This window comes from Leuresthes tenuis, unplaced genomic scaffold (genome assembly GCF_036924035.1).
Source record: "Leuresthes tenuis unplaced genomic scaffold, fLeuTen1.0.hap1 SCAF_6, whole genome shotgun sequence".
In the NCBI taxonomy this organism is placed as follows: domain Eukaryota; kingdom Metazoa; phylum Chordata; class Actinopteri; order Atheriniformes; family Atherinopsidae; genus Leuresthes; species Leuresthes tenuis.
Window position 1 is genome coordinate 16,155,433 of NW_027325360.1, and position 20,013 is coordinate 16,175,445.

At 37.9% G+C, this 20,013-nt stretch overlaps 1 protein-coding gene across 3 annotated transcripts in view; it reads right to left on the reverse strand.

Moving 5' to 3' along the window:
* LOC140309819 (netrin receptor UNC5C-like) overlaps window positions 1-20,013 on the reverse strand; it is a 184,125-nt gene that overhangs the window by 29,051 nt on the left and 135,061 nt on the right. For 2 of the 3 annotated variants that reach the window (XM_072387835.1, XM_072387837.1), the window contains exons 5-8: window positions 13,070-13,250; window positions 10,961-11,128; window positions 10,500-10,664; window positions 3,686-3,742 (exon numbers count right to left, since the gene is read on the reverse strand). In XM_072387835.1, the coding sequence (XP_072243936.1) occupies window positions 3,686-3,742; window positions 10,500-10,664; window positions 10,961-11,128; window positions 13,070-13,250 (571 nt within the window). The remainder of the gene's footprint in view (window positions 1-3,685; window positions 3,743-10,499; window positions 10,665-10,960; window positions 11,129-13,069; window positions 13,251-20,013) is intronic. The other variant, XM_072387836.1, reaches the window with a different exon arrangement.

A 20,013-nucleotide genomic window follows, 5' to 3' on the forward strand; every position in this document is an offset into this window, starting at 1 on the left:
TCAGGGTTAGGGTAAAGATTAGACAAAGCAAAGTAGTGGTTTTGGTTAGGTAAATAGTTTTCAACTGCAAACCCAAACTAATTATGCCAGCGTGCCAATATTAAGTTTGCTTGGAGAGCACATCCTAAGTACACTAAATGAGTGAGTGGGCGAGTGTGTGTGGACTCACTGATGCTGAAACAAAGGATATGATAACTATAAAAAGCTTAATTCATCTTTCGCAGGGACTTCAGGGATACAGTGTAATGTGTGAGTGGGACTATTCATGTGTGTATTTACATGTGCATCAACCGGGAGCCTCAACAATGTCCAGCAATTACATGCGCGCTCTCTCTCACATGCAGTTGATTATACACATGGGCTTGCGGAACAGAAGCCCCAGCTCGCCCTCAGTCAGCATGGATCACTGTCTATTGATTGGTTGAGCTTTTTGTCGTTCTCAGAATCTGTCCAATCTGCCACAGAGAGGATTTAAACAAGAGGAGAAACAGGGATAACTCAGTTTAGCTTCTCAATCTTCTCTGTGATTTGCTTCCAAAGCAGAGCTGTGGACAATCGAAAGTTGAAACCCATTCAACTGCCTTTTTGATCTTGCTTGGCACAAACATGCAAACACCACCCATACTGCATGCCTGGCAGATACATCCGCCTGAAGTAACTATCAGGGTTGAATAGAAAATAGAGAGTAAGTGAGACAGCAGTCATTAGTAAGTGTGTCTATGTTTATCTTCTATAGTAGGATTGGGGGAAAAAAAGAAAAAGATATTGGTTGTTGGTGCCAAGAAATAAAAAAACAGAACAGATCTAAAGCTAGAGAGCGTGTGTCTGTAGCTACATTATATCCAAAAGTGCAACATAATTATGTAAAATGAAATGGATGATTAAACCCACATGTAAAAGTCTATGGTGATCATACCCTCAGAAAATTTATTTAATAATTTTGTTTCTAATCAAATATTAGAAACAGAATGATTGTTTTTTTTAAAATGACGTATACCTGCTTCCGTATCATCTTTGGCTCCACCCATGTGGATAGTTTTTATTCCGAAATGTTCCAGTTCGATGAAACTGTGTCACCACACCATAAACAGGAGTCATTGGAACTGATTACAGGCACTCATTGGTCTGAAGATAAAACAGAGGCTCCAACAATGACAGAAGTGAAAAGGACAATAGTAAAAGCTGGCAGAGATGCTTTCCTTCTTGCAACTTTCAATTTATGACTGTCTTGCATTTTTTAGTAATTTCTGCTCTTTGTTTCAGCAACACTAAGAAAGTTAGGCACGAACAGAAGGTTGGCAAGATGGGAACGCAGGAGGATTCAACAAACTTTCAAATCTTCCAACTTAGTACCATCTAAAGAAGGTTATCTTGAGAGTCTTTATATTATCCTTCAAATAAATTGTGCCAGATAAGTGGGTGATATAAAATTTAAGCCTATTTACTATGAATAGTTGCACCACACTGAGCTTTAGGAGAGCCAGGAAGCTTGTAAACACATAGTTTAGAACTACTAAATGGCAAATTGTCTAATTTTGGCAATAAATCAAAATTGTCTGGCTTCTCTCCAGGACAGCTGCAGCTGTAACAAACTCACATATTGAGAATTGATTGACTGAATTGATTCACAGCTATAAGAAATGAAGAAAGACAGAATCGAGTTAATTGAGTGAATCCGCGACAACTATACAGTCATTTTCAAGAGTAAACTGTGGTGTCTTTGACTGCGTTTTCACTGATGAAAGATTGGTTGTATTCATGTAGATCTACTATCAAAAAAGCATACTAGATAATTCTAACAATTATGCTTTGTGGTACAACCTGTAATGCTATAATTGATACTTTTTTATTGTAATATGTAACTGTAACCGGCACGATTTTCTGTTTTGTAGTTTGAATAAAATATGATATATATATAAATGTCTTCAAAAGTCTGTCCATTGATAATACCTGCATATTCTTTGTAGAAATTTCAACTATTCATAATTAGCTAACAGTTGCGTGGCATTTACATGTGGTTTGAGGGACAGAAATTCAAAACTGTGGCTTCTGCTGTTTTTTCAAATCCCCAGAAGGAGGAGGATAGCAGAGAAATGTTCAAATACATCTAGCATTATTTGGCTTAATTAAAACTTTAACCTTAATCATTTCATGTTTTGGAGGAATATTGAAATATTAGCTGGAGGGGGTCTATTATTTCTTGATTAAGGTCAGTAAAAAATATAAATTTGCTGATCAAACTGAGTGAGTTGGCTCAGTCTATATAGTTGGCATCAGCTGGCTATGGACAAAAAGACAAAAAAAAATTCTAATAGGGTACATAGACTGCATTTGTAGTCTTGTCTTGTTGATAATTCTAAACGTTTACGGTGAGGCTAAATAAAATGTCCAAGAACACTTTATATATGAACTGCAGAAGCTTGGGATCAAACCGCTGACTTCCCAAAAGGTGGACGATCCACTCAAGTCTGAAGCACTGCTGCCCCAATTATAATAATATAGTCTCCTCTCAACAGCGTACCATGGCAGCAGAAACATATAAACTGTAAAAGTACCCCACCTATCTGAACTGACTGGCAATCATCACATATCCATGTCACCTACATCGGGCTACAACCTGAACACAACATATTATATCAAGTAATTTAGCATACTTTTCTTTTTTTTTCTTTTTTTTTTAATCCAAAGTTACCTACAGTGAAGCAAACCATTCAAGCTTGCAGTATCCTGGTATATTCCTGGTCTAGTATCCTGGTATATTCTGGCTTAAGCATTAAGTACTAACAACCTGGCTGATCATAAGAAAATAGTGTATCAATAAATTTGGGCACAATAAGATAGATAACTAACTGCTCTTGTTAATCATACTGCCAAATTACATTTGCTGCTTGTATTCTGTGTTATTGGCATTCTTTCTTTCTGGCATAATGGTACTGTTCTAGCACAGCTGAGCTAAAGGGTTATATGAGCTAAGCGGACAAGTCATGTCTAAGTCATGGTGAACATTCGTTTCAGGTATTTGTCAAATCCAAAGATGTTACCAGAAAGAACAAATTGTTGCATCAGAATCAAGAATGTGATTGCAGAACACATGAGGGATTTGACTTTTTTGTCCCATATGGCTCTGATGTCCATGTTGTGCATTGGTAAATGATAATGGAATCCTCACTTGGCATTGTGCCTTACATTATTTAGTATTATTATATAAGCACCAAGACATATTTTGACAAGCAAGAAAAGAAAAAAAAGCAGTGAAGAGTAAATTCAGTGGCTACAAGTTCAATATTACATATGTTAACAGGATGCACTGCATGTCAATGAGGGATGAGAAAACATTAACATTTAAATGTAATGCAGTCCAGTAGTTTACAACCTTCACCGCCCTATACAGAATCCATGGTACAGCTCATGTAGTGGACTGCATTACATTTTTACAAGTATGCTTAAATAATTGATCAGTAAGTGCATATTCCTGGAACAATAACTACTGATTGAAGGATTTGCTGTGCTTCTCACATTTGCTCGATAGTCACAAACGACTGCCCATCAAGCGAATGGATCGTACGAGTTTTCATCCAGAAAATGACGAGTGACCCATAAAATAATAAACACAACGCATGAGGAAAAAAATGAGTAAGACAAAAGAAAAAGAAATGAAATTTTAAAACAGAAAACATTAACTTACATGGAATTCCCAATTCACTCTTTTCTTTGGGCCCAGAGGACTTCTGAAACAATGAACCTTTGGGACAGGAAAAGAAATCAGCGGCGGAATGAATGGAGGGAGGAAAGGGACAACATGAAAATTAAACATATAAGTCAAATAAAATGGGACAAACATGACAGGACAGAGATCTTTGGATGCCACTGTTGCTTAAAGTTTCTCTTTTTTTATTGCTACTCCACAGTGGTTTAGTGGTGCACACATTAATATGAAATGAGGTTTCAGAGAAAACACAAAAAGCTTATTAAGTCACAAATATCAGACCCCCAAAAAAAGAAGATAAATTTAGAAACCCTATCTGCTGTGTCACATGGAGTGGTCCACTTAGCCGTGCCAACCAGAGGGTTTATGACACAGAAACACTTCTGTATAATTGATAAAGGTAACACAGCAACATGGTGGACTTAAAAGCTTCTTGCCGGCACAGCTGACTCTAGAAAACTCATTGATTCAGCACTAAAAGGAAAGAAACACTGTCAAGGTTAAGTGGGGTGATAATCACACGCAATCCAAACATATAGTGACACTTGTTCAGATGACAGGTGGAATGTGGTATTTCTTTTTAACTATGCAGGAGAGCTGGGTAGCCTTGCCCAGAAATGTAAAGGTCTCTTAGTGAATTAGTGTGTCCATGATTCTAAGTGGTTGTTGGCATACTTAAGCACACTGGAGCACACTTTCTTATTTCTAAAGAAATCATTTATTTCATTATTGTATTTGAAGACTTAACAACGGACTACAGGCATACAACTGAATTCAACAAATGTCAAAACGATTAATGTCTGATTCAGTGATGGCAGCAGGAGTAACATGCTACGGCAAATATTTATTACATTTCGATTATCATAACAAAACTGTTTTAACACAACGGTGACAGTCAAATTAAGCATAAAAGATTTAGTATGAACCAAGTGCGATAGAAACAAAAGGGAGCCCACATGAGACCAAAACATTTAAGAAAAGTAGCAGAAACCAGTGAACATGCCATGCAGGAAACAATGCGGCTAAATGAGCACAATGAGAGAGAATAAAAGGGAAAGAGTGGAGCTTTCAATGTGGAGAGTGGTTGTTTGATGCTGCGCAGTACCTGCTGATTGTTTCGCATAATAAAGGATAAACACATTTCAGTGTTCTGTCCAAACACTAAAGTTACATAAGAGTCAGTGATTGCTCTGGTTTTAGGGCCCGCGCAGCAGGTCATATTTGCTCCGGAGGAACTATTATGTTGCATGCATATTCATTCGCATGAATAGACGAAGAAGTAGGTTGTGAGTGAAATGTCATGCCCTCGAGGATGATCCAGCTGAGCTCAGAGTGAATCTCTTCCAAGAATTCTGATCAATGTGTCATATAAATATCAACAAGCCAAAATATAAGAGGGAAAAACAACTGAAAGAAAATCTGTGAAAACAAATCTGTAAGTCATACGCACACACACACACACACACACACACACACACACACACACTTCCACTGTTGGAACTCAGATAAACACAAACACAAAGTGAAAGGGGTCACAGAAGCAAGGTCAAATGGATTTCTACCTCTCAGAGTTCAACAGGACCAGTTTTGAAAAAGGGAGCGAGAGACGGCGGAAAACATTAACAGAGAAGGTGTTGAAGGAGAGAGAATGAGAGAGGAGGAAAAAGGGAAAGTGCTTCTGAGCACAACGCCAATTACAGGGCACTATCTAAAAAAATTAACTCTGGCTCTAAATTCACAGAGACTTATCAGTTCATTCAAAACCCTAAAACCCTTAAAGATGCTATTTAAATAGATATGGAACACCAGCAACTAAGCACTGCCATACCATGTCAATTAACTATTTTCTGTCTGTTTAAAGACCAGATTTCTAAAGGGCAGCCATGAACTAAATGGATAAATAGTACCGGGATGACTTCATGCCTTTCTAACATCCTGTACATATACTATCTAGAAAAATGCTGTGCATGCAGAAACTCCCTCTAACAACCGTAGATACTACCAAATGTACACCAAGACACACATGGTTCATGGGTTCCTGTTATTGCTACAGGAAACACTTGAAACATTAGTGCTGACATAAAACCCCGTCTGCGCAGTCATTTTAAAGACAGGAAATCAATCACAGGAAATGAGCCTAAATCTATACCTTGCTGCGCTATATCTCAGATTGTGCGACCACATACCCCACAGGCCGCAGGGAGTCCTTTTCATGGATGCGGTGCACAATACACCAGGCTAAGAGTAGGCATGGCTGCATATACAGTAAATTCTGTCGATAATGCGCCTATGGCAAATCGTTTTTGAGGAATTATATCATACTATTCCGTAGCTCATAACACAGAGCATTGACTAACTCGTCAGTGCTACAGTATCCCAGGAGAGAGAAGTCATGGATAACGAGGCAGAAGTTTATTTCTTTCTTTCTTTTGCTAACTGTTAGGGTTGAAAGTTCATTTATTACAAACAGCAATTCTTGGCATCCAGAGATATAGAAATGTGATTTAAAATTTGGTTTAAAAAAATCTTTTTTACAGTAGTAATACATTTTGGAATACAGCGCGTGCAGGAAAGTAAGACTGGAGAGGACTACCGACTGTATGAAAGTGTTTTTCATCATAGAAATAATGGAAATAATGTAGAGAAACTTCTGATTTTGTGACCCATGTTTTTCTTGTGAGAGGTTAAGGTTACAGAAGCGGTGTCAGAAATGAGCTAGTTACATTTAAAACAGTTACTTAATCAAATTACAAGTGACTAGAAAAGCACTATACAAGTGCAGTCCATTTACCAAATATAGTTTTAATCAGTTAGCGAGCAGAAAAATAGAATTTATTTACAGTATAGTTTCTAAGAAATTATTGGTTTAATAAGCTGCTTTGCATCTCTTTGTCCTGAAGAAATATCGACTTTTTGCTAATGTCCTGACATCCAAAGTCAGCAGAAAGACATGTTTGAGTGCTAATCTGTAAGAATAGCATTGCTAACATGGCTCCTCTGCCACATCATTTATGTGGCACTTACATTTTGAAAATTGCCTCTAATTGCTCGACGTGTTTAAATGTGCAACCATGGACGAATCAAATTAATAATTAGTGTAGGCAATATAAGTCTGCTCAGTCAACAGCACTTAAGCAGTGTCATTTGTAAAAACACCTTTTTGAGTTGAAATACAATAATGTTTCCTTCTGAAATCAGAAAATGTCTCCATTATTGTTGTCACATCGTTGTCGATGGAATTCAGTTCTCCAAGGTTTGCTATTCATTCATTTATGCACAGCTCCCCCACCATAGCATTTATATTGGTTTGAATGGTTGCTTTGACTTTGAAAAAGCCATTTCAACACATTGATTCTTTTATTTTTCAGCCTCAGCTTTAATTGACAGACAGAGGGCCTCACATTTGACTCCAGAATACTTCATGCATGTGGCTGATTCAATTACTGCAAGGTGCAAGGTCCTGGGGCTGCAAAACAAGCCTAAATCATCACCCCTTCACCCCAATGCTTGGCAGTTGGTATGAGGTATTAAACGTGACGGGTTTGGTTTTTAACATTCATGGTGCTGTGCATTATGGTCAAACATTTCCACTTTGGTCTCAGCGTTGGTGTTTTGTTCAGATGCATCTTTGCAAACTTAAGGCTTTCTCCTGCAACCCTTCCACACAAGCCATACTTGTTCAGTCTGTTTCTAACTGTACTGTCATGAACTTTGAATCTAACATGCTGACTAATACCTGTAGACTCTGAGATGTAAGCCTTGTTTTTTGTTTTCCATTTTCACTTTTTGCATGGCAAGGGCTGACCTTTGGGTGAACTTGCTGAGTCTGTGACTCCTGGGAAGTTTGGCAAATGTCTTGGGTGTTTTCCACTTGTGAATAATGGAAGCAGTTTTTCACACACTACGTCTGCATTTTGGTTTAGTTTTTGATGAATAAATAATGACAGTGAGATATGAAACATGCTTTTGTTCATCTGAGATTTTCTGCGTCCTGAAACCTTAGAACTGAAAGACTGTATATTTTCTTTCCCCCCTGACTTTCAGAGTAGTGTTGCCACACTTTAAAAAAACCTGTGTCAGGGTCCTTAGGTCCTCCTGTCTGCCACTATCTGGCATGGAAATAAATTCCCTGATACTAAAGTTTAAATGTCATTTAAGTAGTTGACAGGTTAAAATAAGGGGTAAAAAAGAAAAGAAAACAGCATGTTTTATTTGTCTACCCTTGTTGTTTTATTTTCATTACCTTTTTGTGACCTTTTTGTGACAACAGCCAATCTTTTTTCTAAATAAGCGAGTACATGTGTGACCCCAGTTCTAGTATTTTGCTTCTGTGTTACTATCTATCACCAGCAGCTGTATTATATCATCAGGTCACATAAAGTTTGCCTGAGCAATGTTTTTCATCTCATCTTTTTTATGGGACTGAACAACAGACTAAAAAAACAAACTGAAAGAGGATCTGTGTCCTCTGATACGAGTCACAACTGAGGAAAAATATTGTTGAAAATGATTTTATTGTGAAAAAATATCTTAAAAAAAATAGTTTAAATGAATGTCTGCTTGTTTAATAAAATATGTTATAAAATTCTGTTTCTGTTTTTATCTTATTTATACTTCTCACTGTTTCAAGCCCCCTGCAACCTCTCTCTCTCTCCAGGCCACATGCTTATCTGCCAATTATTCTGAGCAAATGGAGAAAGAAGCACTGATGCAACAAGTCAACACATATAACTGCCTCTACCTGAGAACAACTACTGCTGCTATATTCACCCATTTATGACTCAGCCCACACTTTCAACGCAGTTTTTATAATTTACTGATGTCAGAAATGACTAGCCAGTTGTTCCACATCATTATTTGTCATTATTTCCCTCATAAATCAGGGGTTTTTGACTTGAGCAAGTGGCAAGACATTGAGAGAGGAGCAAGGTTAATAATGACATTCAAAAACCTTCCCACCAATCATTTACAGCTTGCACAGAGGGGAAAAAAAGCACATGGTGGAGTGAAAGCAAATCACAACCGAAGGCAGAACAAGGTGCAGGAGGACTCATGGAGGAAGGCATAAAACCAGCAGGACTGATAGGAAGAGGCAAAGAAATGTTGATAATAAGCACAGATGAAAGGAGGCTAAGAATAGCTAGGTGTTGAAGGAAAAGAGTGAGCTGAGAGGATTGTTAAAGGTAATGAGGAAAGAAAAGATGATCATTGAAAAGAGACAAGAAAGTAAGATGGGAAGATGTGAGACGAAAACTGCCTAACTCTGCTGCAACAAGGGTAGACAAAAAAAAACCCCAAAACAACAGGTTAGAAGTTGTGTGGTCCATTAAGTGTCATAGATAAGGGTGCGCCGATCAAGATTTTTGTGACCAATCATCAACTGCTGGAAGCAGAATCGAGTCACCAGTCACATGGTATATATTTGAAGCCTTTGATTTAAAATGTAACATTATTTACTATCAAGATATTTCTTGTTCTATAGTAAGTACGAAATCAAAATATTAGAGAGTATCATTATTTGACATTTATTTGACAGCTGATTTATTATTAGGCAACATGTACATTAAACCACTCCATTAAACCAGAGCAGCCTGCTCTTGGTTATTGGAAACAGTTTGAATTATATGTGTTTCAATAAAGAATTTAGTTTTCTTATAGTATAAGATAAGTCACAATATTTACAATGGAAGCGATTTATTTGAAGCACATTTTCCCGATGAAATAAGAGTAAAGCTTCAGTGGCTTACAATTTTTTTCTATCTTCTTTTGTTTAGTTGTAGTTGTATAGGCCAGGAATCCCCAACCACCAGGCTATAAAGTATTTGTTATCAGGATGCAAGTAGTCCAGCAAAAAAAGCTTTAAAAAAGAAAAATCGAAATAAGCATACAATTATAAAAGGTAATTACTGTGCAATGGACTTGAATGTTGCATAGTCTTTGAATAGTGTGGGTGGTTTAACAGTAATATGCTACTGTTTCATTGTTTGCCGTAATCCATGAAAGCTACCTTGTCCAATGACTCAATGAGTTATTTTGTTCAGTTTCTGTTGTTTTAATCATGCAAGAATAAGAGCTGTATGTACATTAGCAATAACATAGAAATATGGCTCCAGGAGATGAGAAATAGCTTTGTTAATGCTGCCTGTATCTAAGTGTTAATTGGCCATGTGCTTATTACTTGATCGTCTATGTCAAGATTCTGGTTGGATGTGTCTGACAAAAAAAAACCAAACATCCTGACTGTCAGATGTAGTTTCAACGTCTGTCCATTGCTCGTTTTGGTATAAAACTTGGAATAGTCATCTTCAGGGAAGTTGTCTTTGCTGTCAGCTGACATCTGCCAGCTGCTTGTTGTGCCAACATTATCCGGTGAGCACAAGATTTACTTTTTACTTTAGAGTGATTATTTACTCTTGTGTGTGTGATCTGACTTGAATTTGAAGCCTCTCCTTTCCATTTCTTGATCACCAATCAAATCATTTAGAACCCTTAATGTTAAGAAATGACGGATTTATTAAAATTTAAGTTTTGAATATTTCACCGTGATATCTATATATTGCTCTTATGATTACTTCTATTTAAGAAATAATTAACCAGGTTTCTTATTATCGAAAGTCTCACCAAACATCAGTATTCAACACATTTGATTCAGACTCAATTCCCTCTGAAATCACTTATTTCCTGAGGCAGAATCTGGAAGGCATTTGTTTCAATGGACAAAATCATTGTTTTTGATTATAGTACGTGGCAAAACTTTATAGCATTTAAAAGAGAGATGATTTTGTCAACTTACTTTGCATACAGAGTCCGTCAGTGCAATTTTGAGACTGCAGCACCAGCCCCTCGCAGTCCTTTCCACCATTTTTAGGTGCTGGATTGTTGCACTCTCTCCTCCTCCACTGGGTGCACTCTGTTCCACAGGCAGACCACTTGCTCCACTCTGTCCACTCTCCATCCACTAAAGGGAAGGGGAGAGGGGCCAAGGGATTGAGAAACACAAAGTGAAAAAAAAAAAGAAAAGGAAAATAAAATATGAGACAAGTTACAAAAGATAAGGGCTTCAATTGTGTTCCAAATTGGCTTGGAAAAGTATACTTTTGGAAGGAAAGAAGTTGGAACCAGAAAATGCCAAATACAGAGCAGGAAGACATTTGTGGGTATACAATAAAGTAAAGTGAATTACAGTGTGGATAGAGTAAAGGATTCCAGGTAGCACAATACAGAATCAAATCAAAGAGAATACAATAGAATTACCAGTGCACAGTGTTGTACAAGGCAGTTTTTGTATGGCCTGTCCATCACAGGGCAGGCCTCCATTGAGAGGGGCGGGGTTAGTGCAGCTCCTGGTTCGTTTCTGGAAGCCTCGTCCACAGCGACTGTTACACGGGGACCACTCTGTCCATGTCGACCAGCCACCATTTACTGCCGCAACAGATATCAGTCACTTAAATGATCAAATTACTCCTCTTGGAGTCACAATATCATAAATAGTTTAAGCCATGTATCTTACCATGTGTACCGCTGAAAAAATAAGCATCTAATTTACAGATACAATATCTTAATCCTTCAAATTTCAGCGAGTGAAACTTTGTAGATTCCTGTAAAGTATATCATGAGATGGTTGATGATCAATCATTGAAACTATTAATAAATCTCCTGGCCTTGATGCTGTTATGAAGAACAGGTTTTTAGCAATCTAAGCTCTAAAACAACACAAATATCACACAAATATCCCTTATACATCATAATCCTGAATAAGCCAATCAAAAGGCACAAAGTCATGAAATACCTTGAACCCACATGTCTTGTGTGACTCCTTCAAGAAATCAAAAACGTGTTCTGACACTCACAAACACATGTAGTTAGAGAACCCACTAAACACGAGTTTAAACACAAGCCATGAAGCCGCTGATAAACCTCTTAAACAAATTTTGTATTTCAAAATAATCAGAATCTCGGCCCTGTGAATCCTCAAAAATCAAAGTAGCATTTTTACCTATTTCTCATTTTCCTCTGTTTTTACTTTATCCATTTGGTATGTACCTCTCTTTCCTGCATCCTGTCACATTTAAACTTCAACTTTTCTTCTTTATTTTGTATTACCTTATGGTCTTTAAGGGAAAAAAAAAAGATGTGCCAGGAAAGTGTTGACAAAAGTTACGGACAGATGACACAGCCAGGAAGAGAATGTTCTGGAAATTAAGCTCGAATGACTCACCGGGACATCCTGAAGAAAATAAAAATGCATCTGGAGAATTACAGCCGGTTGAGGCACCATCTTGACAACCCTGTCCCGGTCTTGTGGGCAGTGCCCACTCCGTTCTCAATTTTCCGCAAAAATGACTCATCGGATAGACAGTAACCAAAAATTTTTTGTCATCTATTTTCTTCAGATTTCTCAACTGCTTCTTGCACGCTTCTCTCCTCACCTTCTCCCCGCTGCTTCTTTTTTCCCCCCCTCATGTTTCTGTGTTTTTTCTACTATTATTTCTTCTTGTCAACAGTGTCAGCCGGGCCCTTGTGGAGCTGAGAAGATTGAACCACAGATTGAACAATCTATTTCTGTGAGGATACATCAGTGTCAAACCACTCCATCTCTTGCTGTCTATATCGAACAGACACACATGCTCAGCTATTTTGATTGAAACACTCCTGCTAGCGAATACAGTCAGTGTTAAATCTGAGAAAAACACTATGTGTGTATGTATTTGACAGTGTGGTATGTGAGTGATTTGATCTATATTTTTCCTCCTCAAAATGTTTCCTATAGTCTCATGTCAGATCAGCGTTTGTTAAAAAAAAAAACAGTCGAATGTAAGGCATCTTCCTTCCTTCCTTCAACAAGCTTTTCCTTCACAGCAAACAGCAACCAAAGAGCTTTGCCTCAAAACCAAACCGACAACAGAACTGATCTGAAATATGCAAAGTTATTTTGGTTTCTGTTGTTTTTCCACAGCTGTTACCATGCCATATGCTGCACAATTCATTCAGAGCTGGGACTCTTGGCTGAAAGCACAAACATTTGGAAAGCCCAAGTGTTCTAATTTAAAACTGAAGGCTTGATTGGGGGCGGGTGGCTGAGTTTAAGTGGTCGAAGTCACGGGTGATGTGAGAATATAAAGCCAATTGGGGAAAAAAAAAAAGAGAAAAAGGTGTGCTTTGGCATGACAGCAGAACTAATTTCATGTGACAGATGGGGCCGGTGTCAGACACTGTTGGGTAGCTGCAGGTAGATTTAAAAAAGATGTCATATGGGTAATGTCACGTTGGTCTCGTTTTCTTATCTGTGTCCATGAGTGTTTTTTGACACTATGCTGATGTGCCAATCATAAAACCCATAGCAGCACAAGTGCACAGACTTACCATAGACAATGACCGTCGCTGTAGTGCTTCGTCTTTTGGCCACTATGTTCTTAGCCACACACGTGTAGTTGGCAGTGTCAGACAGACGCGCCTGCTTGATGATCAGGTTGTGGTCAATGGTGATGTAGAAGTTTCTGTCCTCTGCCGGGTCAATTATCTCTTCATTCTTTAACCACTCCACCTAGGAGTGAGTGAGAGTGTGAGTGTGAGAGAGAGAGAGAGAGAGAGAGAGAGAGAGAGAGAGAGAGAGAGAGAGAGAGAGAGAGAGAGAGAGAACAAAAAGGTCATTATAAAGGTTTTCCTACATCAAGACAAAAGAGCCGGAAACATTGAGCTTTAATATTGACTGATTTTTATGGTGGGCAGATTTGTTGCTGCCATGGAAAATAAAACATCCTGAAACAGACGAAGAATTATTCATGATGTTGCTTTTTTGTGACGACATTAAATATTGCCAGCTGAGGGGAATTATGAGATCAAGTTATAATACTGCTCTCAGAATTAATCCATCCTGAGAGACAAGCCTTATAAGATAGAGACAGTGAAAAAACATAAAGACGGTTTTACAAGAGTAAATGTAATATTTCTGACAATAAAGCGGCTAAGATGAAAGAATGCCATGTTTTGTATTTGTATTTTTTTTTGTTTAGCCTCTCCGGATAACAAATAAAAGGAATGGAATAACTTATATCTTTTTTTTTTTTCATGGTTTAGTAGTCAGAACCAGGACCAGCCATCTTTATATTTTTAGTATATAACAATCTTAAGGATAAGTGACTGTAAGAATTCTCTGTATACAAGTTTGATGCATAACTTATATAACTATCACATACATCTCCTGATGACAATACCAAATAATAAGATAATTGTAATAATGAATGTGTTTTAAGGGGTAGCATGAGTGGTAGTACCTGAAGAAACCAGTTAATTAGGCATCGGTTCAGAGACATCATACATATATAATGGACCTTTCACAGTATAGATCCCCATGGTGGCGTACAGAAAAGGAAAATGTCCTGCACATATGCTTTCACAAGGTGCTTTGGGTGAAGGGTAGAACAGGAGTGAACTATTCTATTTATGAGTCTATCCTGAATGCTGTATTTACTGGTCCAAACTCTCATAAATTCAGCCCATCCAGACTTTATGGCAGGCATATAAATGCTCAAGCTGTGTTGTTCAATTCACGTCGTTTAATTTCCTCCTCCCCTCACATTTGGAAATGGAAATCTCAGACGCAGAAAGGAGGAAACTCAGTGTTATTCCTCAGTTTACTGCCTGCTTAGTGTTGGCAGTCATTCTTCCCCCTCAGTTATTCCACCTGCTTCTCTCTCTGATCTTTAGAGGTCTGGAAGAACTCTTTGGCCATGGGGCTCACTGTAGGTCTGAATTCTCAATCTGAACTGAGATGCCGTGTGACCTTTCAGAATCTATTAAGCTGAACCTTTATAGAGTGAAAAGCAAAAGCCTAACAAATAGAAACATTCATATAAAGTAAAAATGGCTTTATCACAACTTTTCCTCACTCACAAGCAAAAGGAAATGCAATGCATATCATGTTGTCAATTAAAAATGAGAACACTATTGGGTCTCCTATTTTTGATTGTTAAATAGCATCAGCTGGGATCACACTGAACAATGAAAGAGTCTTTGTTGAAATAAAAACTTGAATGAAATACATTCAATGTGTTGTACCCTCATAGTTTCTTATCTGGTTATGAATTACACAGACAAGTGAAAATGAATTTAGTATATACAGCACCTTTATTTAAGTATTATGTCTTTATGTCTTATGTCTCACAAGCTGAAGTCTTCGTAAAGTCAATAAAATGTTTCATTCGTTGTAACATTAAAATAATCTCTAAAGCCTATTCAAATTTTGCAATAATGCTTATTTCCTCTAACATCAGGACAAAGAGTAAACTTCTGGAGAAAACTGGAAAGTTCAATGGCTGAGATGGATAAATATCTATGCCTGAATGAAAGCAGAACAAGCATGTTTGTCATGTTTTGAGGACAAATACACATTGTGATGGTGAGGTGAGGATAAGTTTGGGCTTTTTTTAAGGTCGTCTTAATAATATCTCATCAAGCATCATTCTCTGATTTTATGTGTGTGTGTTCACGCTGACATGTGCATGCATGTGTGTGTGACAGAGCACTTTCAAGGATGGACAGTTTGTGGTAAAAAAACAGAAGATCGCAAAGCCAAACAGAAAACTGACAAAATAAGTCAATGAAAGAAAAGGTATCAATTTCAGTGGTTCATAGTATCTCAATCTCCAGAGAGAAATGACTGTTTGTTTACCTGCACATTGGGATAATGCACACCCATAGAGGAGCTGTTAAACCCTCTGCTGGAACAAGAATACAATGTTTTGCAACAACAGATGTAAGATTATGAAAAATTCCAACCAAAAGACAACCAGTTTTCTTTCTTCTTTAGCCAAACTGCTTGTGTTGAAGCTGCTAAAATATTTGATGCATTTAAAAAACTTATAGGAACTGAAATGGAAAAAAAAGGGAAAGAAGCTGTGACAAGTCACCACATGTCTTAAACATCTAATTCCCTTTTAGTTAATCTAATCCAAAAACTGAGTATGACTACCTGGTTATCAGTCTGGAAACCCAATGAGCTTGATCAAATTTACCTTCCTTAAATGATTTGAACTTAGTTTGGGAAAAACTTTTGTTTCCCAGTTTCACTGCAATGCTAAAACTCATGCTATACACACACGTGTTTGCCTGAGTAAAAAAAGAAAATATCAGCTACTGACCTTGGGAATCAAGCAATAACAACACAACATATACAGGAAATCAACTTTGCAACCCATTAAGGTTAAATACACTGTGGGCTCTCGTGTGATGATGCACTGAAAATAGCTGTCTTTGATGACTTCTGAAGGTTCAAGCCTGTGAGACTGAAGTGTGCTCAGGAGCTTTCAGACAAAGAGACCACATGTGGTGGCAATACTACCATTTTTCCTGCATCATTAGCCACAGCTGGTGTTAGTGTGTGTGTGTGTGTGTGTGTGATTGGCGGATGTCGGCTGATTGGATCATGCCAACCCCAAGGGAGAGTGGGTATTTGTTATTTTAACTCTCAGCCTCTCATCACCCGTCTCTCTTGCTTTACCCAAACACCCCAAGACACACTGACAAACCTACACCCTTATACAAAAACGCTCACACAGGATATAAAAAAGAAATGATAAAAAAAAAAAAAGGAGAAGAAAAAAGAAACTCAAACTATAGTTTTGGTCCTATGGCGTAGGAATGGAAAATGCCATGAAGCTGTCAGAAGTGTGTCTAATGTTTGTGGGGTATGATTGCATAACACACACATACATTAAAAAAGCTTTGACACACTAGCACATGCACATCCTCTGTTTCAACCGTAACAGAATTAAAAGGCAATAAGAAAGTTCAACAAGAGTCCATTCTTTTTCTGTAGAAAAATAAATCAAAAAGGGTTTTGTCCAATCAGTTACACACTCCTTTTTCTCGTGTTTTCTCTCTGCTTGACCAGTGATTAACAAGAAGTTCGACAGAAATATTTCAAACCTCCTGCCGCTTAATGATAGATAAAAGCAGATTCCATAGTTCGCAATAACACGATTACTGGAAGTGATACATGTTCCTACATGTCTTGTCTTGTGCGGAGTGATAAATTCAAATATATAAATACTCCCATCTGTTTTCTTACTTTAGGACAAATCAAGCGAGGATAAAAGGTTTTATTTATTGAGATGTGTCTCTCTACTGGCAGTGGAACAAAAACGCAGTCAAATGCTACGTATGATAAAAGCAAGCCAAGATATAAAGATGCATAGTATATTCTCTTTTGTTACAGTGGAGAGCAACAGAAAATGTTTTGAACAGCAAAGCTTTGAGGCATATCTGCTATTCAGAGAAGGAACATCATAGTCTCACAGTGTTACCATGAGAAACGGCATCAATCTTGCAACGGCAAAACAAATGGCAGGCCAGAGCACATGAAGGAAGATAACAGAGCAAAGAATATCTATAACAAATGCTAAAATATGACTTGCTTTGTACAGCCACCACAAAGAGTCTCATATGGGAGTTGATAACAGTTCAGAGATACAGGGTGGAATGTGATGCTGAATCCCAACATTTATATTTCAAAATAGCAGCAGCTGCACACAAGCAGTGTGACGAAACACAAAATGGACCAATTACAACAAAATCTAATTCTGCAATCAAATCGCAGAAATCAAACCGTTCAGCATGTGTATGTGCGAGTGGCTGTGTGTGAACATGGCTAACTGAAGTGTTAATATGCATGTTCGTCACTGAGGATTATCCCCTTGATTAGCTATATTATCTGGATCCTTATAAGACCACAGATGAGTGGGTTAAAGAGCTCTCATTGTGATTAATCTACCCACGTGTGGGTGTTTCCATGTTTTAATAATCCCAACCCCCACCAACTGATCCAGAAAGCAGAGACACAGTGTGTTAAACATTATAAACAAGGGAAAGATGCATATTCATGACTTGAAAGAAAGAAAGTTTTAATTCTAGCTTCATTAGTTTGAATCAACCTGAAAATATGCTAATGTTGATGAAACTGAAATTAAGAGCACAACATTTGAGTTAGAGTTTAACCTTATACTCTTTAAGTTGGTGTCTAAGTGGGTGAGTGGGGGTGGGGGGGTGGGGTTGAAGCCTATCCCAGCTGTCTTTGAGTGAGAGGCGGGGTACATCCATGTTTGAAACTAAACTAATGAAGACTAGAGCTTTTTTTTTCTGACTGCACTTTGGAACAGCCCTTTTGAGGGAAGCTGCTGTCTAATATGTTACTCTGCTGACAGATGGCCTCAATTTCTGTCCTAATCAAAGTTGAACTTTGCAAACACTATTCACCTTTTGTGTTGTTAGTTTGCATTAACACTAGCTAAGTCCATAGATAAGTCAAATAAGTCCTATGACAAGATGTCTAAAATGGAGCTGAAAATATGTTGGGAAGGTTTCATTTGGAGGGTTCTTTCAATCACCTGCCAAATGTGTGTTTTTCTAAAATGTGTCTCAAGCTGTGACGTTACAAATGGTTCTGTGTAGAAACCTTGTGGTGACTCACTTAGCTCAGGGATGTTTGTATGCCTGCTTCCTTTCTTGAGACCTTTCATGGAATTTTTTTTTTCATCTTGATTTCCCAACTATCTCCTGACCAGAGGTGAATCCACTAACAAGCTTTACACGCACAGTTTTGCATACTACCTTGTTAAGCTCCTCTGTGAGCTAGAGGAAATATGGTTTACCATAATGCCCTATGCATACTGTAGGTTTACAGAGATGTTTATGTTCATCTTCAGAGAAGAATACTCTGGTTCAGCCATCTCAATGTCCTATATCACTCAATCTCCTGCCAGCACACACATTTACATACACACGTATATAAACACGTCACAGCCAGATGTTCCCCACTCATTATTATTGGCTCTGACTTGCGTATATACAGCCATCACTGTAATTGCTTTGCTTGTTTCCATTATCAAACACTCACACTTGGCCGTATGCTCACGAGGACATATTAACAAAGACCCCCACCCCCAACCAGTCACACATAAACAAAATACCTCGTGCCAACCCAGTCAGTCCAATCAGCAGAAAATATACCACAGGAGAGATGAATAAACAAGAAAGAAAAGAAAGAAGACAATGAAGAAAAGAAAAAACAAAGATATAGCATAGGAGAGGAGGTTGGAAGAAGACAAAAAAAGGTAGCGGCAAGATAAATTTAACAGGAGGGAGAAACCAAGTGCAGGTGGGAACATCAGGACGCACAGACACATTTGGAGTAATGGGTAGAAGAGAAAGACAGAATGAGAGATGTGTGTTGGCATAGAAGACCATTTATCTTTCTCCCCTGCTGCCATCAGCTTTCTTGACACAAACCCAGACAATTGGCCATAACTGTCTGTGTGTGTTTATCTGACGATAATACCAACAGATGCCACACAGACACCCCCCCACCCCCCGCCGCGCACACACCACCCACGTCCTGATGTGTAGCTAAGTAGAATAGTAATCAAGCTATTCATTAGCACAGTAACAAAGGCCATTACTGGCTAATCAACAATCTTCAAACTCAATTGAGGAAAGCTAATAGAAATTTAATCCAACAGCGCACTTGAATATGGCAAAGTTTATGTGAGAATATGTGTGTTGATATTAGACAAAACAATTAGTTAATTGCGATAAGATGAACAAAACTATATTGATGTTTCAGACAACAAGAGGATTGTAACACTCAGACAAGTTAAACACAAAGATTAATCCTCAATAAAATACATATATGCAAATTCAGTATAAAATGCAATTGTATGAATATATTATCCAGCATTGAAGCATAAAAAAATCCCAAAATAGCACAGCTTGACAGGCATAAAAAAAGGACTTTTGGGCCAACAAAATGATGGCATATATCAGTATGGTATGCAGTTTGTCTTTAAAAATATGAGAGAAAACTGGATAAATGGAGTACAAAAGAAGTGGAAGGCCTAAAAATGACCTGAACAATATCTGAAACGCATGTCCTTAAGAAATGACACACGATCGGATAGATGCATCTGACCCCTCAGGTGACCCATCTACTGTTCACTGAAGCATCATCAGAAATGGTCTCCATGGATGAGTGGCTGTCAAGAAGCCATCCTTAAGGAAGAGAAAAAGGAATAAAAGGTTGTGGTATGCCAAATGACAGAAGAACTGGACTGAAAATCAGTGATTTTCAGGTCTTATGGAGGAATGAATCCTCTCCAGAGCCCACAACTCAATATTATTGAAGTAGTGTGGGACAAAGAATGGAACAAAAGGAAGCCGACATCCATAGAAGAGCTTTGGAATGTCCTTCAAGAAGCCTGAAGAACTATTCCTGAAGACTACTTAAAGAAATTACCAGAAAAATTTGTTTAAAT